The sequence below is a fragment of the Exserohilum turcica genome (assembly GCF_000359705.1).
Source record: "Exserohilum turcica Et28A unplaced genomic scaffold SETTUscaffold_12, whole genome shotgun sequence".
In the NCBI taxonomy this organism is placed as follows: Eukaryota; Fungi; Ascomycota; class Dothideomycetes; order Pleosporales; family Pleosporaceae; genus Exserohilum; species Exserohilum turcicum.
In genome coordinates this window covers 1,596,270-1,621,654 of record NW_007359937.1, presented here as the reverse complement: position 1 = coordinate 1,621,654, position 25,385 = coordinate 1,596,270, and the positions used below count along the sequence as shown (strand labels likewise).

The following is a 25,385-nucleotide window of genomic DNA, read 5'->3' as shown; positions in this document are numbered from 1 at the left end:
ATTGGAACGAGTCTGCCTTATTCGAGGAGAGACAATCCTTGTGTTGCATGACCACAGCTACTTTCCTATCAGTCAAGCCAATGTGCTGTTGCAGCTAACATCCCTAGTTACGATGCATATCCTATATCGTATGGTAGTAGAAAGAAAACAGTTATTGAGAGTTCCTACAGAACATTTTATAGTATACATAGATCTGATGTAATAGCAATAGGCAGCTATCAACGGTTTATGTGAATGCCTTTCATTATGCCACCTAGTCAAGCCTCTACTCAATCAGATTCCTCATTGCATCTATGACTGATTTTATACACACAGCATCATGATGCTCAAAAGTCCGACTACCGTACCCGAGGGCAAGTTCAGTTACAAGACCTAGAGTCATCGGATGAGGGCTTACGGATGAGCTGCTGCTAGTTGTTATAGGCGTAGTCTAGGCGAAGATGGATGTGTTTTTGCAGCAGATTCTGAACAAAGCAACGACATAAATATACTTTCCAAGCTGATTAGTTCAAGGCAAAAACAACGCATACATATGCCATCCGACACCACGACAACGGAGTCATCCGTCGCATGAAGCAAATCGGAAGCACGGCCGCTTAGTGGCGGCTCTTATCGATAACCTTGGTTCCGACGGAGATTCCGATCGCCTTACTTATGACGCGCTGCTTCTCCTGCAAACCACAGCAAGCAAAACCACAACTCACCCAAAATCCCGCTTTCAACAAACACCACAGACTGCACGGTAACATGGCAAAGGTCGAAGGCGCCCCAGCTCACGGCGCAGTAGCCCATCTGCTGCCCCAAACGTACAAGAGGTTCATCTCGGAATGGCTTGAGGAGGATACCCCGAGCTTCGACTACGGTGGCTTTGTCGTGGGAGAGGAAATGTCAGAGGCCAAGCTGCTTGGGAAGAGTGAAGTGAGGAACTGTTTTTTTCTTGTTGTAGACATGACTTTGCTGATGCGGGGCAGGGCATAGTGGCCGGCGTGCCCTTCTTCGATGAAGTGTTCCGACAACTCGGTTGCACGTGAGTTTCTTCGTGCCCGCTGCATACTTGCAAGCTACGGAACACTGACATTGGCAGCAGCGTGGAGTGGCATATCCAAGAAGGCGCATCTTTCAAGCCCATCACACATTGCGCTACGGTTCGCGGGCCTGTTCGCCATCTTCTCCTCGGCGAGCGCGTAGCCCTGAATACGCTTGCTCGCTGCTCGGGTATCGCCACAAAGAGCAATAAACTGCTGACCCTGTTGCGTGGAGCCGGTTACCCCAACATCCTCGCTGGTACCCGCAAAACTACGCCTGGCTTCCGGCTCGTGGAGAAGTACGGCATGCTGGTTGGTGGTGTGGATGCGCATCGCGTGGACTTGAGCGCCATGACGATGCTCAAGGACAACCACATTGTCGCAGCGGGAAGCATTACCAATGCCGTGAGAGCCGCCAAAGCTGCAGGCGGCTTTGCAATCAAGGTCGAAGTCGAATGCCAGTCGTTTGAGGAAGCAGACGAGGCGATTGCTGCAGGCGCTGATATCGTTATGCTCGACAATTTTACTCCCGAGGGTGTTCAGATTGCCGCAAAGGACCTCAAGGATAAATGGGGCCGTGGCACAGGCGACAGGAAGCAGTTCCTAGTCGAGGTCAGCGGTGGACTGACAGAGCACAATGTCGAAAAGTATGTGTGTGCCGATATTGATATTGTGAGCACAAGCAGTATACACCAGGGAGTTCCGCACGTGGACTTTTCGCTCAAGATTGTGCCGAAGAGCAAGGCTGTTTCTGGAGCATAGTAGGCAAGAATGAGTCCTTCTTGCATGGTTTGGAAAATCTCTGATTGGAGCACAATTCATGGCAAGGTTGTAAAGTAGTCATTGAAAAGTTTGCCGCTTTGCATTGAGCCATTCGTGCTACCCATCTATCGTCGTCTTCACTTCCACATCTCGTGAACCTGACTACCACAAGGCCTAGGCGGGGCGCGTAAGTACTGTAAGTCCCCATGAGAGTACGTGTAATGCCCTTCAAATCGCCCCTTTTACAATATCTCTGCATACCAAAAAATTAACCAAGACGATTTCTACGTCCTTTATACTCGTTTTTTCCTCGCTGCATCACAACAGAGAAGCTGTTGCTGCGGCTCCGACTCCGCAAGGTCCCTTCACATTCTGTTCCTCTTCTTCTTCTTCTTTCTCCACAACCATCACAGCAACTAGACTCAAACCATAACTTACCCTGCCTGCCCCTTTCTCACAATCATACTTCACGCGTCTTAGACTCAGTATTACACCGGCTTTTTGCAACGACGACGACGACGACGACGACGCCTGGGAACGCAGCGGGTGCAAGATGGAAACAGGGGGGGGGGTTTTCGTCATGTGAGAAGTTTGTACGTGTGAATTTGGAAGTAGTGCGGGAGGTGTATTGGCATGTTTGTGGATTATGATGGTGGTTGGGGGCAGTGAAGAGGGGGGTGGTGTGATGCGTGTTATTTTTTTTTGGGTGTGTGTGTGTGACGAGGTAGAGTAGAGTAGAGTAGAGGAAGAGAAATACAGTGATATTGATGTATGATTTCCTTTTAGAAGGCTTGTCAATCATACCAGTATGAGTCTTGGGTCTAGCATGTACATAGCGTGGGAGAGGCTACTTGGCGGGCGTCGGTGGATTGATGATGCTGCGAGCGATGCGGCTTTTACACATTGTCCGGGGAGAGAGAAATATATGGGAATGATGATGATGCTAGACTACTGTAGAGTCACGAGAATACCCATGGAACAAGAACAAGAACAAGAAAAGGCCAAAACTCAAATAAGTACTTATGCAAGAAATAATAGAAGATATCTCTTCATTCACAACATTGATTGCGCATCTAAAATCTAAATCTTAAGCCAACCCATCCTTTCCATTACTTTTACCTCAAAACATAACATTGCAGCCATGTATTCGTCTCAGATTGTATATCGGAATCGAGGGCTGTCATCGCCCATCTCGGCTATGTCGTCGTCGGTCATACCCTCGACACGATGATCTTGGGCGCCTCTCTCGCGGCTCGCATTGACGCTGCTAAAGTAGAACCACAAGACGCAGTAACACAGGCAGGAGAAGCCGACCATGGCCATGGTGATGCCGTGGCCCTTGATGAAGCGGGGGCGATCGGCAGTCGGGTAGATCTGTGTCAAGGGTAGTCAGTAACTCGTGGTACGTATGCGTCATAGTTTGGGCAATCGGGGTATGATGATGGGAGGGGAAAAGAAAAGACATGACGTACAAAAGCACTCATGATGCCAGCGCAATTGCCAATGCTGAGCTGCAAGCCCGTGCCCGTGGTGCGTTTGCCGTAGCGAGGCAGATTGGTGGGGAGCCATGCGAGCGGGAGGCCGACGCAGACGTAGAGGCCCATGGCGACGAGGAAGCAGCCTGCGTAGTGCACCTTGTGGCTCGCGGGGCTGATGAGCATGGCGTAGCCGATGATGCTGACGATGCCGAGGAGGATGGCGTAGAGACCGCGTTTCTGCTGGCGATCGGAAAAGTGCGCGACAACGAGGTACGTGATGGCGCCGAGTGCGTAGCACGGAATGGTTAGCACCTGGATCATGGCGCTGCTGGCCGTCGTGTTGATGGAGCGGATAATGGTGGGCAGGAACGTCGAGTATCCGTATAGCATGGTGTCGGAACCAAACTGGGCAAAGCAAAAGGTCCAGACCTTCCAGTCTTTGAAGCATTTCTTTACATCTTCCCAGTGGAATTCGGCTGCGCTCTTGGTGTATCCCGTCTGTCGCCTCAGACGGGCGGCCGCGAAAGCCTTTTCTTCGGCGGTGAAGAAGTAGGCGGTTTCAGGCGAGTTGGGGAGAATGAACCAGGTCGCAATGCCGAGGATGAGAGTGGGAATTCCTTCGATAATCATGATCCATCGCCAGCCACGCTGGTTGGCAGTGCCGTCCATATGTCCGATTGCATAGGCGAGCAGACCGCCACAGGCTCCGGCAAGCGCTGCAGAGACAAAGAGGTAGCCGATGCGGAGGGCGAGTTCGCGCTTGGTGTAGAAGAAGGTGAGGTAGACTGCCATGCCCGGAAACAGTCCACCCTCGACTGCGCCGAGAAGTAGACGGCACGCGATAAGACCGCCGTAGCTCTGTACGATACCAGTCAGGGTTGCAATGATACCCCAAGCTAGGGTGATGAAAGCAATCCATCGTGAGGGCGTAAGTTTCTTCAAGACCAGATTTGAAGGGACTTCTGACAAAATGTAGGTAACAAAGAGAATCGACACTGCAGTCTGAAACTGAGAGTCGCTCATGTTGAGATCCTCTTGAAGACCGTACAGGCGCGCATTGCCAATGTTGACTCTGGTTGTGGTTAGTGCTGGCAAAGTCGTGCAAAGGCAAAGACACGAATCTCCACTCACCGATCCAGGAAGCTGAACAGATACAACAGCATCACCACCGGGATGATGAAAAGATCCAGCTTGCGCACAATCTTGGCCTCGAGGACAGGATCCACACCCTCGAGCTGCTCGCCAATTTCGCCCCTCACCACAGCATCGTCCGCCGCGACATCATACTGTTTCTCGACGTCGCTCATTGTGTCGCCAGGCGTGTCGTGTGGAACCCCCAGAGAATAGTCGGCTTGCTGTTAATGAGTCGGCGCGAAGCCGAGCCGGCGAAGTCTGTTTTTTTCTTTAATCCAAGTCGTTTTTTGCTGTCGTGAGTTGCGGCTGAAGCAAGCATGAAAAGAAAGAAAAGCGTCGTATTACTGCATTCAAGCGAAAACCGGCAGCGTCATCTTGTCGCTATGCTTGTATTTGGCATGAGCGGGAGAGAGATGGTCATGGTTTAAATCAGTCGGGCGGCTTTTGACGTTGAACGACTTTCTGCCCCAGGCCCACACCCACTCTAGCACGAAAAGCCGATCTGCAGCGGGGCTGGGACCAACAGAGAGACAGGCGCTAGCCCCGTTGCGGCATGACGTTGACGGCCCACCCTGCTCGCAGCACAGATATGCAGCTGGGCAACTGATAACGAATCAAGGGTGGACGGCTTTTTCTGCGGTTGTGACCATTTTCCAAGATTGGGGCATCGTCTCAGCGGGAAAAAGGCGACTGTCTGGCCCTAGCGCGTGGCTCGGGATGCTAAAGCTATCATGTCAATTATGCACCTGTATAGCGTTGCCATAGGCGTACTACATCTATGTCTCTTGTGGAGCAATGAGGTTCGTGGAAATTGGCTATAGAACAAGACATATAGCACAGTTTCGGTACACCGGCACAAATGCTCTCTTTGTCAAAGGAGTGGGGGGCAATGCTCAAGAGAAAGATGGGGGTTTGCCTGTGTTGCATCCACTCTGGTGACCGAGGAGGCTGGTGTCTTTATCAACTGACATGTTGTTTGCATTAGCTCGTCGTAATGCATGACTTGGCCAGTTACCATCTGTCTCTAGTTGTCCTGTCTAACCAAACAGGCACTGCGCCCGCCTCCATTATCCACAGTCGGATCGGCACTCGAGCGCTGATCACGCTTGAGCGCCGCGGATCCGGAATCGCGTTACACAGCGCCAGCTCGCCTTCGATGTATACGCCTGCATTTCGTCCTGCAGGCACTTTCTATACTTGGAGAGGTGTTATTGGCTACTGTCGGTTATATTTCACTGATATCGTTATACCTTCCGCCCAATGAACAGCATCAAGCCTAGCTGGCCGAGTTCCGACATGTATAGCTAAAAGGCGTCGTCTCCCAATCCACAGGCATCGTAAGACCAGCGTAGATGTCAATCTGAGCCGAAGGATCGACAGGGCATATCAAATCATCCCGCGGTATTTCAACTTCGGCAGCGGGAGGATCCACGTCCACGCACGCGGGCTGCTGGATAGTGGTACTGGTACTGGACAGACTTGACCGCGCGATAGCCTGAACTTCTCTTGCCATCTCCTTCCCCAGAGGCCAGATCGCCCCCATGGTCTTCAAAACGCCGATGCTGAGACGGACGCGATCTCGTGCTATGGAGAGCGCTTGGCCGTCGAGCAGAAAGGTGCATGCAGCTATCTGTACGGCAGCAAGCTGTGCCGTCACACACATGACGAACACGTTGTGCTTTTCCAAAGCACAAGGGATTGCAAGCAGTCTGGTTTGGATTTCCGTGGCTTTTAGCACGCGAGCCGTGTGTGCGTTGCGGCCAGCCTTTGGCACAAGGGTAAAAGGGGAGGGCGCCATGAAGGCTCGCGTAGACAACTCCCCTGGACAGTAGGCTAGTGATGAGAATGGCCGATGGATTGTCGACATGACGCTGTAAGAACTCAATGGGCTGTCGAAAAAAATTTGCAGGGAGTACTTACATGGCGACACACACGTGGGCCATAAACCTGCGCAACAAGAGTGTTAGCGGCATTCTAAACATACAGACCAACTTTCCTCACGTACATCATCTCATCAACCTGGCCATTGAGACTGACTGGGTCTTTCTTGCAGGCTGGTAGCAATGATGACCAGACTGCGAGTTTGGTGTCGCAGTTTTCAATCATAGTCTCAGTTACTAGAGACGTCGCGATGAATGTATTCATGACTGTTGGAGTCAGTACCACGTAAATTAGCAGCGTTGGGCTGGCGACGTTGCTTACTGTAGTTAAGCGATAATCATGGAGACGTCGTAAACATACGTGAGCGAAGAGTACACCACCTCGACTTCTGCAAACTCGCGGAGCTGGTATTCGGCCCATGTTGCCACAGGGGGGATTTGCTAATCATGTTACTATTTGAATACTCGGGGTGCTCATTTGACGTACCCCAGATTCATAATACTCATCATCGCAGGGCAAATCGACGTTGTTGGGCACAGACAGCAGTGGGTAAAAGGGCGTATTGGTGACAACAGCAAAGTGCTGGTCCACAAGACAAAGCATGTAGTAGGTTCTCCTCCAGGATTCTGCCAGCACGGGGTCGCCTCCACTATATGCTTGAGCAAAAGCTCTTTCGTTCATACCAAGCGCCAATGCGATGGTAGTGGCTACGCTTAGCGTCTTGCGGGCTTCGCCTTTGAGGTTGCAGTGGAACTGCCCGAGGGCAAACATCATCAGGGCTTGAACGTTGAATGGAGTATGTGCGAGGGTCAGAGGGTCAACTGCCTTGACAGCTGCCTCGTAGTAGGGATCCGATAGCACCCATGGAGCGTACATTGAGCCGATCCAATGCAAGACAGACAGCAGCACCGTCATGCCATGGCTCCCCTCTAGGCGCCTAGTCTGTAGGCGACTAAGCGGTAGGACAACAGGAAAGGGAGGCCAGAAGTTGTCAAAGTACAGCTCCAGAAGGCGATCTTTGTCGATTTGGAACGTCACATGGTTTTGCAAGACATCCAGAGACGAGTGGGCGTCGGACAAGTCTGGAGATGAACGCTGCTCGGAAGCGGTGCTGCCCTGAGAAGCGGCTTTGCCGTGGTGCACACTACAGGCTTCTTCCTGCAACCGTAGCCGTCGCCGTGCCAGAGCCGCTTTGTCTAGGCCTCCTCTTCTCGACTTTTGGTAAACGCACTCCTTTCCATCACGCCTGCATCTGTTGCACACGGGCTGCTCAGCGCCGCACTTGACGTGTCTAGTCCGGCATTGGACACATGCTAGGACAACGCGCTCGATGCGTTTGGCGTCCGGCGGCTGATCCATAGGGCGGCGATACGTATGGGGGAATACGCTCAGGTCATCAATGTGTGGATGGAGCGGGTGCGATGTTTGGCCTTTTCATGCGATGGTATTGCGAGCTTGCAAGCACTCGCTCGTACTCTAGCACGAGGCGGAGCTCATGTCAAGTCAAAGGGGGGTTTGAGTGTAGAGGCAATGGTAAAGAACCGGTAACAGCCGGGCTGGAGGTTGGGGGCCGCTCCCTGTACACCAACGTCACCAGTGTAACGACGCATTCAGACAAGTTGCTATCAATCCCTTGGATGCCTATACCATACAAGTCGCATCATTAATTTTGCCAGTTTTCGGCCCATTCTACCCTAACCATACACTAGAAATAACCACAGTAATACATGCGCAAAAAAAAAAGAAAAAAAAAGAAAAAAAAAGAAAGAAATCAGTGTAGGCAGTCTTCAACATACGACGGGCCAACATAGCAACGTCCAAGTCGGGTCTCCGCGCACAAAGCATGTAATCGTATGTGTTCCAGACCTGACGGCGTAGTATACACGTCCGTACCAGCTGGAAGTTGTTGCTTTTCCATCGTATATCTATAATTTGGGCGAACTCGTTCACGCATGGGAGTCCAGAGGGGCGAACTGCGGGTCTATCGCAGCTTGCCCTGTTCCTGAGCTTCTTTCACCTGCTCGAAAACCTATCATGTTTGGTTAGCGATGACGCGTGCTGAAATGTGTTCGGACCGACTGCTTACCTTCAGCATCTTCCTACGCGCACCGAGCGCATTGACTCCGCGCTTCTCCAGGCCCTCGTCGTCGAGCTCAATAAGCTCCTGCCACTTGAGGTCCTTGAGATTATCCGTGTACTTGTGCAGCCGGAGACTCCGAAGCCAGTTGGGAATGTCCGAAAGCAGACCAGGGTCGGTGGGGTCCTCCGGCGGCTTGGAGCTGCCGCGGCGGCCTCGGGGAGATCGGCCGCGATCAATGTTGTCGCCAAGGAAGCCATGTCCGTCATTGCTGCCGCTACCCAGGCCGAATTGAGCAAGGTTGAGAGAGCCCATGCCGTTGTTCATCATTGCGCCCCCGTAATCCGCAGCCAGGAAACCGTTGGCCTGGGGAGAAGTGAAGCTGCCCATGGCCCCCATGGCCTGGCCCTGCATTGCGAAGCCAGGCGAGCTTGGGCGAGATCGGCGACCGTTCATCGCCGCCAATTGCTGCGCCTGAAGAGCAGCAGCTTGTTGTGGAGTTAATACCTGGCCCATCTCGTTTGTCATGAGAATGTTACCATTACCCATTTGAGGCATACCAGGCGACATGGGCCCGTTGTCCGAGGAGCGAGCGCGACGGAACTTGCGCACATCGTCGAGCTGAATACGGTTGTTGACCGTTGAGAGTGCGGCCAGCTTCATGGCCGTGGCATTGGCGACCATATCGGCCTGGTTGCTCGACTGGTTGAAGTTGGCGACCATGGGCGTGCTAAGTTGCGACGCCCAGCTGCCACCTGGCTGGTACGAAGGCGAAAGGAGCGGCATGTTGGCCGAGTTTGCCTCGAGCGTGTTTAGTGTCGTAGTTTGCACACTGTTGCCGTCGTTCTGAAGGGGAAGGCGCGGCGATCGAAGACCAGCGGAGGGAGGGGGCTGCGAGAATTGGCCCATGGGCTGTTGCTGCTGCTGCTGCTGCTGCCCAGACGACTTTGGACGGTTTTCGTTCCAGGGCGATGCCGGCGGAGCATCCCTCTTGTTGCTGTCCTCGGGTGTGGAAATGGTTGGGGCGGCGAGCGAACTGCGGTCACCGACGGTGCTATTGCGGTTGGACGCGGGGGCAACGCCAACCACATCGGTAAACTCAGCTTTTTGCTTGGCAATGGCAGCTGCTGCGTCTGGGAACATGCGGTTGATGGTGGACGTTTCCAGGCCCGAGTTGCGTTTTCCAGCACCAGGCGATGGCGGGGGACGGCCGAGGCCCATGGAATTGCGGTTTTCGCCCGTGTTGAGCTTGCTCATGGCGTCGCTCAATTTCTGCGTCATTGGATCTAGTGGGTTGTCAGGACCAAAACTGGCATTTGGCAAAACAAGATAAAAAGTCGGGGATTCTCACCCTTCTCGCCAAAGTTGGCGGGAGAGAGCACCCCGGACATGGGCACATTTTTGGACATTTGCTGGAGCACCTGGATAAAGAACCTGATCTGGACCTGGGTTGTCTGCTGCAGCAGGGCATAGAGGGCAGCGGTGCGCTCGGCCTCGCTCAGGACACGGAACCACTGCTCGATGGCGCTCAGCTCGTCCTTGAAGTCCTGGTCGAGGGTGGCGGTGGCCATTTCCTCGAGCGTCGTCTCGTACTGGTCAATGTCGGCCAGCCATTGCTGGGCAGCGCGCTCCATCTCGTCGGGGTTGCCCGACTGCGTGTTGGTGCGGCCAAAGTAGATTTCCGAGGCGGGGCGAATGCCACGATTGGCCAGCGGCGAGGGGAAACCACCCAGATCAGCTGAAGCGCGGAGATGGTGGTTGGCACCGAGCGAGGAGCGGGCCTGGGGCGGGCGCAGGGAGCTGGAGCCCTCGGGGGTGCTGTTCCTGTTGGCGGCGATGTGGCTGGCAGACATGGCGGCGGCAGGCGTCGTGGGCGGCGGCGGGTGGGTGGGATTGGAATTCTGGCGGGCAAGTCAGTAGGGCGAGTAGGGCTGGCTGGCTGGCTGACCGGGGGGGCGGTTGAGGGGACCGACAGTGGGATCGAAGTAATGCGTGCACACGAGTGTCTCCTGCAGTGCCAGCTGTGCCTCAAAGGAGAGAGCTCGAGGTGCGAAGTGTCAGGGGAGCGACAGATTCGCCGACGGGCTGGTGGATGCAGCAGGGCAGGGCAGGGCAGGGCAGGCAGGGCAGGCAGGGCAGCAAGAAGCGGGCGGGTTGGCGGGCGGGGGGTAATATGTATGTATATCAAGCAAGACAACGAAGGAAAGGAACCGCAAGACGGCGATAGACAAGCGGAGAGAAGCTCACAGCCAGGTCGAGGTCGGGGTGAAGAAGGAGAGTCGGGCGGTCTTAGCAAGAGTAGGCCATCTCTTGTCAAGGTCTCGAAAAGGCGTTGATTCGCTAGCGCGCAGCCAATCAGGCGGCCCTGCGCGCAACTGAAGCAGCGGCACCACTGGCCCAGCGCTAGTCTTCAGCTGTTACACCTGATGCGAGCGCCGGTGGAGCCACGCTGTCTTTCTGGATGCTGATGCCAATGCTGCTGATGCCAGTGCCTGTGCCTGTGCCTGTGCCAGTGCCCGGCCAGCCTGAGCCCGCAGCCGTCGTCCAGCGCTCCCGGGGCCGTGGCTGTGGCGTGCCTGGAGACAGTCGGCTGCTCACTGTTTCGCGCGCGCGCCCCAAACGCAACCCCAGCCGCCATTGCAGTCGCCCTGCGCCTCAGCAAGAGAGAGACAGCAAGAGAGAGACAGCAAGAGAGAGACAGCAAGAGAGAGACAGCAAGAGAGAGCGCGCAAGCACACACGGCAGGTTCCGCTGTCACGCCCGCCAGCATCGCACTCGCTGCTCGCGAAATGAGAAGACGACTCGCCGTCGTCTGTAACGTCCACTGCGCCTCGCCTGCAGCCGTGATTGGGCGGGCGCGCACGCAGCGCCCCATCAAACGCTGCGGGAAACAAAAGGAAATGTTCCGGCGACCTTGTTCATGCGCCGCCCGTGTCGACGTCGTGCAGTCGTGCAGTCGTGTGTGTGTGCCAGGGGGGCCGTTGTTCCTTCGGGGCCATGCTCGCCCAAAGAGCGCCTGGAGACGTCGTATTCTGTTATTGCAGGAGCTGCCGTCTGCCCTGCCGCTCCCATACGGCCCGTCCGTTGCCTATTTTGGCGCTCCCGCCACTCGCCCTCCAATGGCCGCCCGTGCTGGGTGAATCGCGGGAACACGTGTGCACATGCTCTCCCCGGCGCCCGCCCCCCATGAGGCCTGCCACTGCCACTGCCACTGCCACCGCGACCGCGACTGCGACTGCGCACAACCTGACAGCCGCCGGCTGAAGCTTGTCCGCGCCACAAAGGCATAACGGCCTGCATCCTAACCCATCCCACCCGCTGCTGACTGTGCTGACGCCTTCTAGGTTGGCCCTGCCACAGCCAGGCAATAATAACCACTGCTGCAAACTCGCCACGCATGCTCAACACCCGCTGGCCCACACGCCCACACGCCCCCATGGCGCCCTGCACCGCAAATTTCATCGGAATACTGGCTATCTCATTGTTCTTACTTGTCCTGTACATAGCCCGCCTAGGATGCCGCCGCCGCCGCCGCCGCCGCCCCCGCCGCTGCCTGCGCCTGCTGTGCCGACGTCTGCATCTGGATAATCTGCTCCCCCAAGTCAGCGTGCCCGTTCCGCGCTGCACCATTGGCCAACCTACCTCGCCCTTGATCTTCTCGCTGCTGTCCTGTATGCCCTTGATCTGCTTTTCAATGTCCTTGCTGCCGTCTGTCAGCGCTGCTCTCTGCCACGCCCGCGGCACACATGCATCTGCTTGTCGATGAACTCGAGCCGCCCATTGACCGCCATGACGGCCTCTGTCTTATCCTGCTTCAGCAGCACAGGCCCAATCTGCTTGTAGATGTTGGCGGCGTCGTCGACTATGTCGAATTCCTGCAGCAGAGCGTGTCTCAGCACATATATGTATATATCCTGCATGTCCCAACATTGGCCCCCGTACCTTCTTGACGGTGCTGTTCTCCTGCTGTTGCGACTCGAGCTTTTGGCGTGCTTCGACCTTTGTTCCGAGGTCTGTTCCCACGTTAGCGAGCATTCTTGCGCTTCTCGTGGCGACTGCCTACCGGCCTGGAGGCTCTGGTATTTCTCCGAAAGCTCCTGTAGCTTCTTCTGCACTTCTGCCATGGCGTCTGTGAGGCTGAACAAGACTTGACTGAGAGCTTGTCTCGCATGCCGGAAAACGCGAGTGGGTTAACAAACTTTCTCAATCCGGTTAGAAGCAACGCGGGGCGGGCTAGGTGCCTTGGCCGTTGGATACAGCAACTTGCCTGCTCTCTCTACGCCCTGCACTGCTCCCTCCAACAGCCCGTCTCAAGCCACTCTCGCCCCAAAGACCCGTCGCCAAGTACTACCGACGCTCTACCCACTTCACACCAGCCGCCTTGCACTCGGAAACACACCATCACCAGCCGCTCGTGCGCTTGCCCCACCAACCTGCTCTGTACACAATCGCCTTCACCCACAACAAAGCCCCAGCCAGAATCCAGGCTCACGGTACGAGCCATGAGCAACGCGGATTTTCTCGGTCGCGCCATCGAGACGGTCAAGAAGGCCATTGAAACCGACACGGCTGGCGAATATGAAAAGGCCTACCAGCTGTACTACAGTGCCCGTTAGTCCTCCAAGTGTCGCCTGAAGGCGTTCGCATGCTGATTGACGCTAGTGGAGCTCTTCATGCTTGCCTTGAAATGGGAGAAGAACCAAAAGTCCAAGGACATGATTCGCGGCAAGGTGGCCGAATACATGGAGCGCGCCGAGAAGCTCAAGCAACATCTCAACCAAAATGACGCCTCGAATCGCAAGAAACCAGCAGCCATGGGCTCAAACGGCAAAGCAGCAGGAGGCAGTGGCAAGGGCGGAGGGTACACACCACCAACACGCGGCCATCAGCGTCACCAGGCTAACGTGCGACAGTGACGACGACGAAGGCGAGCAGGACGCCGATTCCAAGAAGCTGCGTGGAGCTTTGGCTGGCGCTATTCTCTCTGAAAAGCCCAATATCCGGTGGGAGGACGTGGCTGGTCTCGAAATGGCAAAGGAGGCGCTCAAAGAAGCCGTCATATTACCCATCAAGTTTCCACACCTGTTCACTGGCAAGAGACAACCGTGGAAGGGCATATTGCTTTACGGACCGCCTGGAACCGGTAAGAGTTATCTGGCAAAGGCGGTCGCAACCGAAGCGAACAGCACATTTTTCAGTGTATCGAGTTCGGATCTAGTCAGCAAGTGGATGGGTGAATCAGAACGGCAAGTCGCAAGGACAAGGCGTACAAGGCGCATGACTAACAGTCTTCAGCCTCGTCAAGCAGCTCTTTGGCATGGCACGCGAGAACAAGCCCTCCATCATCTTTATTGACGAAATCGACGCCCTCTGTGGCCCTCGTGGAGAAGGCGAATCGGAGGCGTCAAGACGTATCAAGACCGAGTTGCTCGTGCAAATGGACGGTGTAGGCAAAGACTCAAAAGGCGTGCTTATTCTTGGCGCAACAAACATCCCATGGCAGCTCGACTCTGCTATCCGACGACGCTTCCAGCGACGAGTACATATCAGTCTACCAGACACCCCCGCGCGCATGAAGATGTTTGAACTCGCGGTTGGAAACACACCCTGCGAACTGAACCAGGCCGACTACAGGAAATTGGCAGAGCTAAGCGAGGGATATTCGGGTTCGGATATCTCGATTGCAGTACAGGATGCACTCATGCAACCCGTGCGACTTATCCAGACAGCTACACACTACAAGCCTGTCGAGGTTGACGGACAGACAAAATGGACGCCCTGCTCGCCCGGCGACCCACAGGCGGTGGAGAAGTCGTGGACAGACCTTGAAGGCGACCAGCTGCTGGAGCCGCCTCTCAAGGTCAAGGACTTTATCAAGGCAATCAAGGCGTCAAGACCAACGGTTAGTGGCGAGGACCTGCAGCGCAGTGCCGAGTGGACCAAGGAGTTTGGAAGCGAGGGCGCATAGCCCGTTGGTTTAGTTCAAAGATGTGGTTTGGTGCTGTATACCTTGGAGGCGCTTTTGGTGTTTATATCCCTTTTGAGCATAGCGATTTCAAGTCTCCAAAACAATGGATAGGATGCCAACGTCGCAACGTTTGCATTAACCTTTACACATATGATCATGGCATTTACTAGGGACCAGCAGAGATGCATGTACGAGCCAAGTGAGCCATGTGAGCCAAGATCAGTCGTGTTTGAAGCGCCGTTGGTAGCCTGCGTGTCTGGCATGATGTTCAATGCAAGTGGGTAACGCCATTCGGACGAGATTGACTTGTAAGAGTGCATATTAAGGACACCGAGCATCTTGCCTAAAACCATGTGGCGGAGAAGTCTGGGTCGAGAAACGCCTCGTAGTCAATGTACGACGGCTCTTCATCTTCTTTGGACATGGCGAGGAAGCGGGCGGGGGGGGGGGGTTTTGGAGGGTGCGGTTAAGACGCCGTGGCCCGAGTGGCATGTGAATGGCTTGCGTGCGGGTAAGTAAGAGCTGCGACAGGGGATGGCTTATCTTAGCGTGCTGGGGCTCACATTACATTACCTCCACCATGGCTGGCTCACCTGCTGTATGGACTCATGGTCCTCGCGACGACTTGCTCTCTACGCCATGATGTGATACGCTTGGAATTGCTTGTCTTTCAATTTGCCTGGTGCAATCCCCCAATGGCTCGTATGAGGGCTTTCTTTTCCCTGGCCAAGAGCAGCATCTACGCCGCCGCGTGCAGCTGTAACAGCCGAAGTATGATATGGTAGACGGGTGTTGTTGCAGTCTTGGGCACCCTTGAGGCCAAGGACCCGGTATTTGGTTAGATGTACCTGTTGCAGCATTGCAATGCATGGCGGAGGCACAGAGGCTGAGTCACTCAAATCTCACGGCTCCGCTATAATATCAATCGCCGGGTAGATGAAACATGGGAATCATACAGTGGAAGAGGAATGGCAGAGTTCCGTCTTATAATTAGGCCGCAGCCATGGCTTGAATGCAAACACGCTCGTGCTCGCGACAAACAACCCCTCGGACACCCCGCTAGACCTGTCGACGCCGCTGTCGCGCGTCCTCTTCGACGTGCAGGAAATCGACACGCACATTGATACCCTGACCACCAAGTCGGCGCTGCCCCTGCTAGAACACACACGCCAGCATGCACAGTCGAGCGCGCGCATCCTGCACGAGGTCGAGGGCCAGGTCGCCAGTCTGACCGAGGCGTACAAGACGCTCGAGCGCGAAGTCATTGAGCGCCACCAGGTCGCGCACCAGGTGCAAAAGACGGCGGAGCGGCTCTGCGAGACGGTCAAGCTGGGCCGCGCCGTGGCCCGCTGTGTGATGCTGGGCCGGCAGCTCGAGGTGCGCATGGCGGAGCTAGGCGGCGTGGGCAGCGCAAAGAAAGAAGACCACCGCGCCATGGTGCGCTCCACCGACACGATTCTCGCGCTGCGCCAGATCCTCGCTGCCTCCAAGCCCGGCGAAGAAGGCGACGGCCTCGACCGAATCGCCGTCGTAAACACGCTTAGATCCGACCTCGTCGGCCCCGCCGAACGCAGCATCGCCTCGCGCGCCCAGCAAATCGTCAAGGAATTCTCCATGTCGTCGCTGCTTTCCTCGTCGACTGCCTCGTCCGCATCAACCTTTACACAGACTGAAGATACGAAAGCGAGAACTACATCTGCCCTCTTGACTCTGTACCTGTTATCTCCCGTACCATCACCATCTCCGTCTAGCACAAAAACAGCAGCAGCAGCAGCAGCAACAACACCAACATTCGACCCAACACTCATGCTCACCGCGCTCCAAGAATACCTACAAACACAGCTCAAATCCTCGCTTGCGTCGCTCGCCCGCGCCCTCGCCCAACTCCCCTCGCTCGACCGCACGCTGCTCGAAATCTCCGCCCGGTGCCAAAACATAGTTGCGTTGCAGTCGCTGCTCGAAGCCACAAAGCCGCCTACACATCCTTTGCTGTCATCAACCTCACCACCTCCATGGACTAATCTCCTGCAGCCGCTGCTCAACGCCCTCGACACTTCGTCGCTGCCCAGCTACTTCTGGCGTACCCTCGCTTCCAACATGGCCCCCAGAGTCCACGACCTCATGAATAGGGGTGGTGTGTCGGCGCGCACACTCAAGACCAATAGGGATAAAGTGAGGGATCTAGTCCGGGAGTGCGTCAATCGCGGAAGCCAGTTTCCCAGTGCGTTGGCATCGTCGGCGGCGGCTGCAAAGGCTAGTAGTAATAGTAGTAGTAGTAGTAGTAGTAGTAGTAGTAGTAATACTAGTAGTAATGGGACGGCTACCTGGGAGAGGGAGGCGGCTGTCATGGTGACGAGTATCATTGGCCAGATCAAGTGAGAAACTTGAATACAACAACAAAAACAGACACAATCATGAGTTTTATTGAGGGAAGAGTTAGATTTGCATTGGACAAGATGTAGTACTTAGTAACTAGCTTGGAGCCGGCATAGCACAGCACCGGTCAATTTCCATCTCTCCAACCGTGCCCCCTCCCCCCAAAAAAGGCTTTTTTTGTTAATTTCTTTTTTTTTCTTCACACTTGTATCATGTCTGTCTTTGTAGTTTTTTGCTTGTTTTTCCTTTTACCAGGAAGACTTGGTCCAAAGCTCCCACGTAGAATGAGCTTTCGTGAGGGTAAATACACAGTGGATTGAGCAGCATAATATGCAACGATACGCACTGATATCTGCGTGGGTTCTGGAGAGACAGAGAATTCCCAGACTGGTCTGGTCTTCCAGCGGGCAATGGCTGACGGAAGATGACCAACATTGACATGAGCCAGGCCGTAGCGCTCCGTGGTTGCAGTATCCGGGGGGGAGGGAGAGGAACTGCCAGAAAGTCCATAACAATTGACATGCAAGTTCAACATGCAACGTATCGTGTCGGATCGAGTGTAGATGTGTGTCGAGCCCCAAAGAATATTTCTGTCCAGGGCCAAGAGTGTAATATCAAGATGTGGTCGGAAGAGGCGTGCTGTAGCAGAGAAAGAAGCTACGGATATCCAGTAGGTGCTGAGAACAGGGCAAAGTCGAACAAAAGACGGTCGCACTGAATCGTAATCCCCAATGCAGAAAGGATCCGAGCTTTTGGGAAAGGCCATACCAACTGCCAAAGGTGCTGAGTAGAGAATGGAAAAAGGAAAACCGGGAAATTCGAGTGATGCAGTAGACGAAGCCGCTGGGTTGCGCCGTCGACAAGGCCGAGATGAAGTCTCTCAAGAACGTAAATCGGCAAGACCAGCCAACCGAAGAAGAAAGCAGATAACAGTAACGACCCAGGCAAACCTTGGCATATAATACATAGAAGATGGTCCAGATCGTTAAAACCGTGTTGCGCCGATGATCCGATTGGTTGCACCTGAGAGAAGAAGTTCAGGTATCCCGTATCGCGTCGTCAGCGGCTGCTCGCGTGATTGCATAGACAAAGGAAAAAACGCCAAAACATGTATGTGGAAATGGCACTGTCAAGTACCATGACAGGCCCCGAGCAGAAGGAAGGTGTGGCATGGAGAAATATACCATGTGTCGGAACCAACAAGCTACTCGACAGCCAAGCCCCGCCGGATGCGGAGATGGCCTTAGGAGGCCTGAGGTGGGTTTGCAGCCTGTGGCCTAGGATTCCTCTGAGAGTTCTGGCCATTCTGTTGACGGTTTTGCTGGTTCTGTGGAGGTCCTCGGCGCTGTCCCTGGAACTGACCGCCGCCACCGCGTCCGCCGCGGAAGCCACCACGAGCATTGGGGTTGCCGCGTGCGTTGCCCTCCTGTTCCTGTTGCTGGATTTGAGCATGGGCACGGGGCTGGTTCGACATGGGGCGGGGGATCGATTCGGGCGACTCGTAGACGTATAGGTTCTTCTCGATGACCTGAGGGATGGGCTGGATCTCAGTACCGAGTTCCTGTTCAATTCTATAAAGATTGAAGCGGTCTTCCCAGTTGATCAGGTTGATAGCCAGACCCAAGTGTCCGAAACGACCAGAACGACCAATACGATGCAGATACGTCTCAGCGTTCTTGGGGAAGTCGAAGTTGATGACGACATTGACCGCCTGGATATCGATACCACGGGTCAGCAAGTCGGAGCAAACGAGGTTTCGGCAGACACCGTTGCGGAAGTCGTGGAAGACGCGATTACGGTTGTGCTGGAGCATGCGTGCATGCGAGTAGAAACAGGAGTAGCCGAGTTCAGTAATCTTCTTAGCAAGCAGCTCGACACGGTTCGTGGAGTTACAGAAGATGATGGACTGATTGATCTGGAGCTTGTTGAAGAGTGTGTTCAAGCAGTGGACCTTCTGCTTCTCTTCGACAAAAGCATAGTACTGCGTGATACCGCGAAGTGTCAGCTCGTCCATGAGGTTGATTTCGTACGGGGAGTTCATGTGCTTGTCCTGGACGCTGTTAGTGCTGTCATTTCAACTGGTGATAAATGAGCGTACCTTGAAGCTCTTCACGACAATGGGGAAGGTGGCACTGAAGAGCATGACCTGTCTATCCTTGGGATGGAAGCCAAGCAGCTGTTCGACAACAGGGGTGAACTCGGGTGAAAGAAGCTTGTCAGCCTCGTCCATGACAAATGTCTGGCAGGCTGAGAGGTCTGCTACGCCCTTGCCAGCCAGATCCAGAATCCTACCCGGTGTTCCCACAATGATGTGAACAGGGTCGTTTAATCGAATGATGTCGTCCTTCAAGCCCGTACCACCAGTCGAGACCATGACGTTGATTCCAAGGTGTTTTCCCAGCTGCTTGCACACTTGGGAGGTTTGCAGGGCGAGTTCTCGGGTGGGGACGAGGATCAGGGCTTGTGTCTTTGGGCTCTTTGGGTTTACGCGCTCGAGGGTGGGGATAACAAAGGCAGCAGTCTTTCCGGTGCCGTTCTTCGCTCGTGCAAGGATGTCTCTGCCGGTGAGGGCTACTGGGATCGTCTCTTCTTGGATGGGCGACGGCTTCTCGAAGCCCGCCTCGAAGATGCCCATCATGAGCTCGCGCTTGATAAAGAAGTCTTCAAAGTCGAGGCCCTTGGTCGCCGTGACATCCTGTAACGCGTGTCAGCACCCCTTTCGCCCCCTTGGGCATTTCCGGGCATATCATACCTCTGTTTGTGGTCGCGCATCTTTTACGGGCGCGTTCAGTCCGGCCTTCCAATTGGCATCTCCCGCAGGTGTGGCGTCGCTACAAACTCGTCAGCGCGTGCGTGCTGGCAGCCGCTCTGTCTCGGCCGACTCACCTCAGCTGGGTTGCCGCTAGTTGGTTCGTGATCTCTGAAGTCATTGTATGTGAAGTCCACCGGAGGTGGGATTGCTGATCAAGACGTCAAGGTCTGCAGGTGCGGATAATGGGCGCGTGGGGTCGTGGGCGCAGCGCGGGCTGAAGTGAGGGGCTTGCAAGTGGAAGCTCGTGTTGTGTATACCGAAGGCAGCGGGGTTCGGCAGGCTGGGGGAGAGAGAAACAAGGTCTCGTGGTCGATAGAAGTCGGGCGGTGGCAGCTGGTTGATGTGTCGAGGAGGCCGAATCAGGCTCGCAAGAGAATCGCAGTGTCGTTGTTTTCGCCTTTGGGTCGGAGTCGGGGTGAGGGTGTGCGGATGCAGGTTGCAGGGTCGCGCGGAGAGAGCTCAGGGCAGTCAGAGTCAGTGTGGGCCTTTGGAGGTTGGGCGCAGGGGCGGTAGTGCAATTTTGTGCGGGCGAGGGCGGTTTGTGTGGTGGTGGTGTAGCAGGGCGGGCCGCTTTATGCACGGAGGAACTTGAAGATGGTGGAGGGCCACGGTCCGTGCGTGCTTGTCATGGGCCCTTCTGACGTCGCTGCCTGACCCTCTGCCGATAAAAACGCCGTTTCACTTGCGGCTTCAATTCACTCGTTGCGAGCTGCCCCTGTTTGTTGCCTGGTTAGTCTCGCCTTCATACAATAGAGTCGTGGCCGTTTCGCTGGTCTCCTGCCCATTCGCCTGATCTGGACTAGAACACCACAGCTGCGTTGTCTTTGAGACACTGCAAAACGCAGGTGGCGCTGTTTCGCAGAAAAACCAGGCTAATTCATTATCCTAGGACTCTCAAAGTGACTGCACGAGTGAATTGACTCAGCCGCAAACTCAAAGACCTCTCCTTAGATTTGTCGTCTGGATTTCACCCTCCCGCACGTCTGCCGCATAATTCAGTGCCATCGGAAAGACCACCAGGATCCCGGAACTTGGTATTTCAATCATGTCTTCTCTCCTGCGCCTATCAGGGACCCTCCGCGCGCTCCGGACACCTCAGTCTACTACCAAACTGTCACCTCACTTCTTCTCGCCCTCTCCCACGCCACGGTCCCTCAATCTCCCCCACTCCCGCTCTTACATCAAGCCCACCCCCAGCTCCGGCGGCTATCGATCCTATGAGACCCAAGTAAGAGCCAACAAGGCAGTCCTCTACACGCTAATGGGCACCAACATTGCCGTCTTTGGATATGCAATGTACCTCAAGGCGCAAGCCCAGCAGGGCTACCAACTCCCTCTTGTTCGCTTCATGCAAAAAATGACGCTGAACATGTCTGATGTCCAACGCGGCTCCTACCTCCCCATCCTCACATCGATGTTCACCCATGTTGATATCGGCCACATCTTTTCAAACATGTTTACCGTGTATTTCTTAGGCGGCTTCCTGGCTTCGGCACCTGTAATCACGCCTCTGCGGTTTTGGACTATCACCCTGGGCTCAGGCATCTCCGGATCTATCGGGTACCTCGTGAATCGCTACTATCAGCTGCAGGTTCAGGGCCCCGGGACTCGCGACTACACGCGCGGTATGGGCTTTTCAGGCGCAGTCATGGGCATCAGTAGTGTAGCGGCTTGTCTGGCGCCACAGGCCAGAGTGGCTTTTTGGGGCATTGTTCCCATGCCGCTTTGGGCGCTCGTCGCCGGTTACGCAGTGTACGATGGCTATTTCCTGAACAGTTCGGATACAAGAATCGCGCATGGAGGGCACCTGGGCGGCCTGGCATTTGGCCTGGTCTATTACGCCGCCAAGCTGAGGGGTCTCAGATGACATTTCGGACCCAATCAGCTCATAAGTATGCGGTTAAAAAAAGAAGAAATCATGTGTTTGTACGATATTTAGAGACGCAGATAAGCATATTCTCACGTCTCATGTACATAGACATATTGTCGCTACGCGGCACCGAGAAAAACCACCAATCCCACACAAGTACAAGAGAAAGAAAGAAATATCCACAAACAACATGATCTATTACCAGCTTCCACCCATATCCGTACATGATTTTCTTTTCCAATGCTATCCTTCCCCAAGGTTATTACCGCATATGCAATTCCCCCAACACATAGGAAAAGGAAAAAAAGACTCCAGTATTGCCTGGTCAAAATACAGTGGTGACATCCTCCTCTCCCATCTACCATGCTTCCCCTCCAAAAAGTTTGACAAAGGAAATAGATTGAGCGAGTGTACAAACGCAAGACCCTCCAAGGAAAAAACATCTGACTACTGCGTATTAGCAGTGTGGTAGGTGATTTTATGTTGAATATTATGTTGAATATTGTGTCCGCTTGAAAGACCGGTAGAATCCAGCTCATGCTGTTTTTCTGAAAGGACTAGGTACGTCCTGTTCATCGGTTGATCTGGAGGCTGGCTCGTCATTTGCGACGCCATCAGCCATTAGCTCAGAGCTGGGCAGGCCTTCAGGTGTCCAGGATCGGTTTGGCAGGCATTCTGGGGCTACTGGTTCCCCTTCTTTCTCCTCTTCTTCTTTTCCCTCATTCTCCACTTTCTCCACTTGTTCTTCTCTCTCGTTCTGCTCTTTTTGCTCTTTTTGCTCCTCCTGCTCCTCCTTCTCGCTCTTCTCATCTCCGCCAACTCTCACCTCCTCTTCCTCTTTCTCCACTATTGCTTCTTCATGTGCTTTGGCTTCTGGCACCTCGACTTTTCCCTCTTCCTCTGTCTTCGCCTCCTCTACATTCTTCTCATCTTCTTCCTTTTCATCTGGCTTCTCTTGCACTACAGCCTCTTCCTCTTCCTCTTCCTTCTCCTTCTCCTCTTCTTCTTTATTGTCCACATTCTCACGTTCCTCAACCTCCATTACGTCCCTATCTTCCTTCTCGTCGTTCACACTGTTCACTTCCTTCTCGTTCACTTCCTCGTTTTCTTCCTCTCCGCCATCAGAACTATCCTGAACGATTTCCTCGGAGAGTGCACTCTTGCGCAGCATAGATCGCCTCCGCTTTACATTCTCCTTGTCCTCATCACTCTCCTCGCCAACAAGTTCTTCGGAACGGCCGCTTTTCTTCGGTCGACCTCGCTTCTTGGGTACCTGGCCCCTTGCTTTCATCTTTGCTGCTTTAGCTGCCTTCTTCTTCGCCGCAAGCAAAAATTCCTCGTCTTCATCCGAGCCCTCCTTCTTCCAAGCACGGCCTTTGCCCTTGAAGTGTTTGGGTTTCGTGGGTTCGGATTCAGGTTCTTCTTGCAGCAAAGCCATTGCTTCTTCGTCTAACGAGGCTAGCAGCGCATCATCAATGTTTCTGCTAATCGAGGCGACAGATACCCTTCTGCTCTGGTTAACCGGGGACGACATGTTGTCATGGTCATGTGCATCCCCGTTCCGAGTCTCCACGTCTTCAAAAAGCTGTGAATCATGGTAATAGGGTCTCTGTTGAGCAGGCTTTCGAGTGCGTAAGCCACGTCGTGTCGAGCTCGGCGCGCTTGTTGAAGCAGGCGAAGCAGCGGCCGAGTCGGTTTCGCCATTTGACTTTGGAGTGGGGTTAGTATTAAGTGTGATTCTCGGCTGGGTTCCCTTGGCGACTGTGTTGGGGGTGGCTTGAGCAGAAGCGTAAGCCGCGCTAACGTCTTCAGAAAAGTTCTCCTCGGACTTGAAGGTGTTAGCAGGTGCAAGGCGGTACTGGTGCGGATGCCTACAGTTTCCTTTTTCTTCGGCGTTTTTCTCGTACTCAATTTAAGTATGTGGCTCTTCCTGGGCGGATCTGAAGGAGGTGCTGCGGCCGGAGACTTCGGAGCTGTTGACTGCTTAGCTGCTATCCCATGAAAACCAAAATCAATAAAAACGGGCACAAGGTTCCATGGCCCAGACAGGGTCGGCGTGAGAGGTTCCGATGTAGAAGAGTCGAGAATGGCACTATGATGTGGGGTAAGGAGCTTTACACGCTTTTTTGTGCATCACGTACCAGAGCGAACAGGCAATGGAGATGCGATTGCAGACCTGGCGACCTCATCTATTGTAACATCCATAGGATCCTCAAGTTCATCCTCGGGTGATATGGTCTCTTCGGACTGCCTGTGCATTAGCCAATGACCATGAGGTGCATAGAGACACTTACAATGGGCTTCTTCCTCGCCTTGCGGGTTGAAGTCTTGCGTCTACCGTTGAGAATGATGGTAGGCGCGGTAGGTGTCGCAGCATCAGCTCCTGGGGTTGAAGCCTCTGGGTCCTTGGCAGCATCATCGCTATCGCTCGCTGATGCGATAATCTCTTCAGACTAGAAGAATTAGCTGAGTTGCGATTTGTGGGCGGAAAATACTGACAAGTGGCTTCTTACGCGCCTTTCGCTTTTTCTTAGCTGACGGGCTCGACTCTTCCAAGCTGGCGGGTTTAGACGGTGTCGCGGTCCCATCTGAACGTGGTGTTCCATGGCCGTTCACCGCTGACTTCTTCGGGCGGCCAATCTGCCCCCGTGTTTTGGTGGGGGGAGGTTTGGCGGCCTTGACTGGACGGACATCTTCATCCTGGTGTTGTTAGCAAACACGGGATTTTGGACCCATGAATGACTCTAGACCCACACTTGAATCAGACTCATCGAAGATGCGCAGTGTTGTGTAATACAGAGAGAGCCCGCTGACATGCTGATTCGACTGCTTCCAATCATCGTACGGAAGGCGAGTCTCGGGATTTGCTTCTTTCCAAGCTTCATATTCATCGGGGCCATGTTTGTCTAGCCACGAACAGGGCTCAGTATCGCGAGACTTGCGAGCGCCTCTCTTGCCAGATGCCGTATGGCCGTTGGGCGCCATGATGGCCGGAAAAAAAAAGTCTCAGAGATAGCAGAGGGTGAGCGGCGGTGATGGCGGCATAAAAGGGACAAAGGAAAGTTGACGCGAAAGAATGGCGCTGACCAAAAAATGCGCAGTCGAGAAGGTGACCGGTTCAAAGTATGAAATGAGCGCGCGCAAACCGGCGCGCGCAATTGATAAATGTGGCGTGGAAAGTCGGTGTCGTGAAGAGACAGAAGACAAGGTCCAAGTCCATCCGAGATGATCCACGTCTCGTGGCACGTTAGCTCAAAACCAACAACGCCGCTGGGCGCAAGAGGAGAAGCGACAGGATTACCTACCCAAGAGAAGCAAAATGACGTCAATGGAAATTTAGGTGGTTGTAAATCGCAGAGGCCCTGCCAACGTGGAAGAGGAGTGGAATTGAAACGGAGAGAAGGGTTCGCGTACAAGGGAAAAGGCAATGCGCTAATAACAACCTCCAATTTCAGCTCGGCCACCTATCGAATCTAGGCATGCTGTCGCCTCCGGATCCACTCATCAGTATGAGACACTGCGAACCCCGACGCCCTGCTATCGTGTTCCGAAAACACGTGCCTTTTCGAGGGCATCCCCGAAGCTGCACTTGAGCTGCATCGTGCGGAAAGGATAATCGGGACTTTATCGACAGGGAGGCAGACACCACGTTTCATTCCGTTGCCTATTATCATATCACGCACCTCTCTCGTCCTTTTGTCGTCTCATGCTTACGAGTCTTCAGCCCTTTTTCATTTCTAAAACGAACTTTACTTGGCTTTCGTTTCTACGGCCGCTGTCAAACTTTACCTATGCCCTCGCACAGCCACTCTTCTCCATTGGCAAGCGCAGCCATCCTCTTTTCTCTTTGTCATCGCAATCATCACCACAACAATCGGTATCGATATATACCATCACTGCAAAGACATCCAAGAGCAGAACATCCAAACGCTACCCAATTTGAAGAGGCGAAAGAGTGAATCGCGGCACCGCACTGCACTGATAAATTCTCTAGTTTTGAGA

At 54.2% G+C, this 25,385-nt stretch overlaps 11 protein-coding genes across 11 annotated transcripts; 4 read left to right on the top strand and 7 right to left on the bottom strand.

The window, feature by feature from the left end:
• The first annotated feature begins 715 nt into the window (after positions 1-715).
• On the top strand, positions 716-1,879 carry SETTUDRAFT_127488 (uncharacterized protein). Its single transcript, XM_008024633.1, has 3 exons — positions 716-918; positions 972-1,027; positions 1,088-1,879. The coding sequence occupies exons 1-3, from the start codon at positions 748-750 to the stop codon at positions 1,785-1,787; spliced, it is 927 nt and encodes a 308-aa protein (XP_008022824.1). The 5' UTR covers positions 716-747; the 3' UTR covers positions 1,788-1,879.
• Positions 1,880-2,815: 936 nt separating this feature from the next.
• Positions 2,816-4,797, bottom strand: SETTUDRAFT_167655 (uncharacterized protein). The gene is made up of 3 exons (XM_008024632.1): positions 4,397-4,797; positions 3,260-4,337; positions 2,816-3,161 (listed from the first exon to the last, which is right to left on the bottom strand). Exons 1-3 carry the CDS (start codon positions 4,570-4,572, stop codon positions 2,940-2,942), a joined length of 1,476 nt encoding a protein of 491 aa, XP_008022823.1. The 5' UTR covers positions 4,573-4,797; the 3' UTR covers positions 2,816-2,939.
• Positions 4,798-5,675: 878 nt separating this feature from the next.
• Positions 5,676-7,639, bottom strand: SETTUDRAFT_37586 (uncharacterized protein; the record flags this gene model as incomplete). Its single annotated transcript, XM_008024299.1, has 6 exons — positions 5,676-6,288; positions 6,320-6,346; positions 6,405-6,474; positions 6,518-6,600; positions 6,641-6,720; positions 6,767-7,639. The coding sequence occupies 6 exons, from the start codon at positions 7,637-7,639 to the stop codon at positions 5,676-5,678; spliced, it is 1,746 nt and encodes a 581-aa protein (XP_008022490.1).
• A 272-nt stretch (positions 7,640-7,911) lies between these two features.
• Positions 7,912-10,599, bottom strand: SETTUDRAFT_167654 (uncharacterized protein). The gene is made up of 4 exons (XM_008024631.1): positions 10,331-10,599; positions 9,709-10,258; positions 8,367-9,643; positions 7,912-8,309 (listed from the first exon to the last, which is right to left on the bottom strand). Exons 2-4 carry the CDS (start codon positions 10,208-10,210, stop codon positions 8,262-8,264), a joined length of 1,827 nt encoding a protein of 608 aa, XP_008022822.1. The 5' UTR covers positions 10,211-10,258; positions 10,331-10,599; the 3' UTR covers positions 7,912-8,261.
• Positions 10,600-11,868: 1,269 nt separating this feature from the next.
• On the bottom strand, positions 11,869-12,481 carry SETTUDRAFT_26264 (uncharacterized protein; the record flags this gene model as incomplete). The annotated part of the gene is made up of 5 exons (XM_008024243.1): positions 11,869-11,946; positions 12,000-12,060; positions 12,126-12,232; positions 12,300-12,370; positions 12,421-12,481. 5 exons carry the CDS (start codon positions 12,479-12,481, stop codon positions 11,869-11,871), a joined length of 378 nt encoding a protein of 125 aa, XP_008022434.1.
• Positions 12,482-12,708: 227 nt separating this feature from the next.
• SETTUDRAFT_167653 (uncharacterized protein) lies at positions 12,709-14,484 on the top strand. The gene is made up of 4 exons (XM_008024630.1): positions 12,709-12,968; positions 13,020-13,218; positions 13,271-13,603; positions 13,653-14,484. Exons 1-4 carry the CDS (start codon positions 12,860-12,862, stop codon positions 14,323-14,325), a joined length of 1,314 nt encoding a protein of 437 aa, XP_008022821.1. The 5' UTR covers positions 12,709-12,859; the 3' UTR covers positions 14,326-14,484.
• A 705-nt stretch (positions 14,485-15,189) lies between these two features.
• On the top strand, positions 15,190-16,813 carry SETTUDRAFT_46001 (uncharacterized protein; the record flags this gene model as incomplete). The annotated part of the gene is made up of 2 exons (XM_008024320.1): positions 15,190-15,257; positions 15,327-16,813. 2 exons carry the CDS (start codon positions 15,190-15,192, stop codon positions 16,702-16,704), a joined length of 1,446 nt encoding a protein of 481 aa, XP_008022511.1. The 3' UTR covers positions 16,705-16,813.
• Positions 16,814-16,900: 87 nt separating this feature from the next.
• SETTUDRAFT_37581 (uncharacterized protein) lies at positions 16,901-17,467 on the bottom strand (the record flags this gene model as incomplete). The annotated part of the gene is made up of 1 exon (XM_008024298.1): positions 16,901-17,467. One exon carries the CDS (start codon positions 17,465-17,467, stop codon positions 16,901-16,903), a length of 567 nt encoding a protein of 188 aa, XP_008022489.1.
• A 477-nt stretch (positions 17,468-17,944) lies between these two features.
• SETTUDRAFT_26261 (uncharacterized protein) lies at positions 17,945-19,631 on the bottom strand (the record flags this gene model as incomplete). Its single annotated transcript, XM_008024242.1, has 4 exons — positions 17,945-18,751; positions 18,800-19,396; positions 19,454-19,532; positions 19,588-19,631. 4 exons carry the CDS (start codon positions 19,629-19,631, stop codon positions 17,945-17,947), a joined length of 1,527 nt encoding a protein of 508 aa, XP_008022433.1.
• A 927-nt stretch (positions 19,632-20,558) lies between these two features.
• SETTUDRAFT_127468 (uncharacterized protein) lies at positions 20,559-21,552 on the top strand (the record flags this gene model as incomplete). Its single annotated transcript, XM_008024629.1, has 1 exon — positions 20,559-21,552. One exon carries the CDS (start codon positions 20,559-20,561, stop codon positions 21,378-21,380), a length of 822 nt encoding a protein of 273 aa, XP_008022820.1. The 3' UTR covers positions 21,381-21,552.
• Positions 21,553-21,644: 92 nt separating this feature from the next.
• SETTUDRAFT_45998 (uncharacterized protein) lies at positions 21,645-24,368 on the bottom strand (the record flags this gene model as incomplete). The annotated part of the gene is made up of 6 exons (XM_008024319.1): positions 21,645-23,211; positions 23,259-23,356; positions 23,525-23,630; positions 23,678-23,836; positions 23,883-24,083; positions 24,138-24,368. 6 exons carry the CDS (start codon positions 24,366-24,368, stop codon positions 21,919-21,921), a joined length of 2,088 nt encoding a protein of 695 aa, XP_008022510.1. The 3' UTR covers positions 21,645-21,918.
• Positions 24,369-25,385: the final 1,017 nt, after the last annotated feature.

Coding starts and splice junctions, on each gene's coding strand:
- SETTUDRAFT_127488 (XM_008024633.1), top strand. CDS start 748: ATGGCAAAGGTCGAAGGCGCCCCAGCTCACGGCGCAGTAGCCCATCTG. Junction 919..971: donor AGCTGCTTGGGAAGAGTGAA/GTGAGGAACTGT, acceptor GATGCGGGGCAG/GGCATAGTGGCCGGCGTGCC. Junction 1,028..1,087: donor TTCCGACAACTCGGTTGCAC/GTGAGTTTCTTC, acceptor CATTGGCAGCAG/CGTGGAGTGGCATATCCAAG.
- SETTUDRAFT_167655 (XM_008024632.1), bottom strand. CDS start 4,572: ATGAGCGACGTCGAGAAACAGTATGATGTCGCGGCGGACGATGCTGTG. Junction 4,338..4,396: donor CTGTTCAGCTTCCTGGATCG/GTGAGTGGAGAT, acceptor AACCACAACCAG/AGTCAACATTGGCAATGCGC. Junction 3,162..3,259: donor CTGGCATCATGAGTGCTTTT/GTACGTCATGTC, acceptor CCCTTGACACAG/ATCTACCCGACTGCCGATCG.
- SETTUDRAFT_167654 (XM_008024631.1), bottom strand. CDS start 10,210: ATGTCTGCCAGCCACATCGCCGCCAACAGGAACAGCACCCCCGAGGGC. Junction 9,644..9,708: donor CGCCAACTTTGGCGAGAAGG/GTGAGAATCCCC, acceptor ACAACCCACTAG/ATCCAATGACGCAGAAATTG. Junction 8,310..8,366: donor CGCGTAGGAAGATGCTGAAG/GTAAGCAGTCGG, acceptor CAAACATGATAG/GTTTTCGAGCAGGTGAAAGA.
- SETTUDRAFT_167653 (XM_008024630.1), top strand. CDS start 12,860: ATGAGCAACGCGGATTTTCTCGGTCGCGCCATCGAGACGGTCAAGAAG. Junction 12,969..13,019: donor CCAGCTGTACTACAGTGCCC/GTTAGTCCTCCA, acceptor GATTGACGCTAG/TGGAGCTCTTCATGCTTGCC. Junction 13,604..13,652: donor TGGATGGGTGAATCAGAACG/GCAAGTCGCAAG, acceptor AACAGTCTTCAG/CCTCGTCAAGCAGCTCTTTG.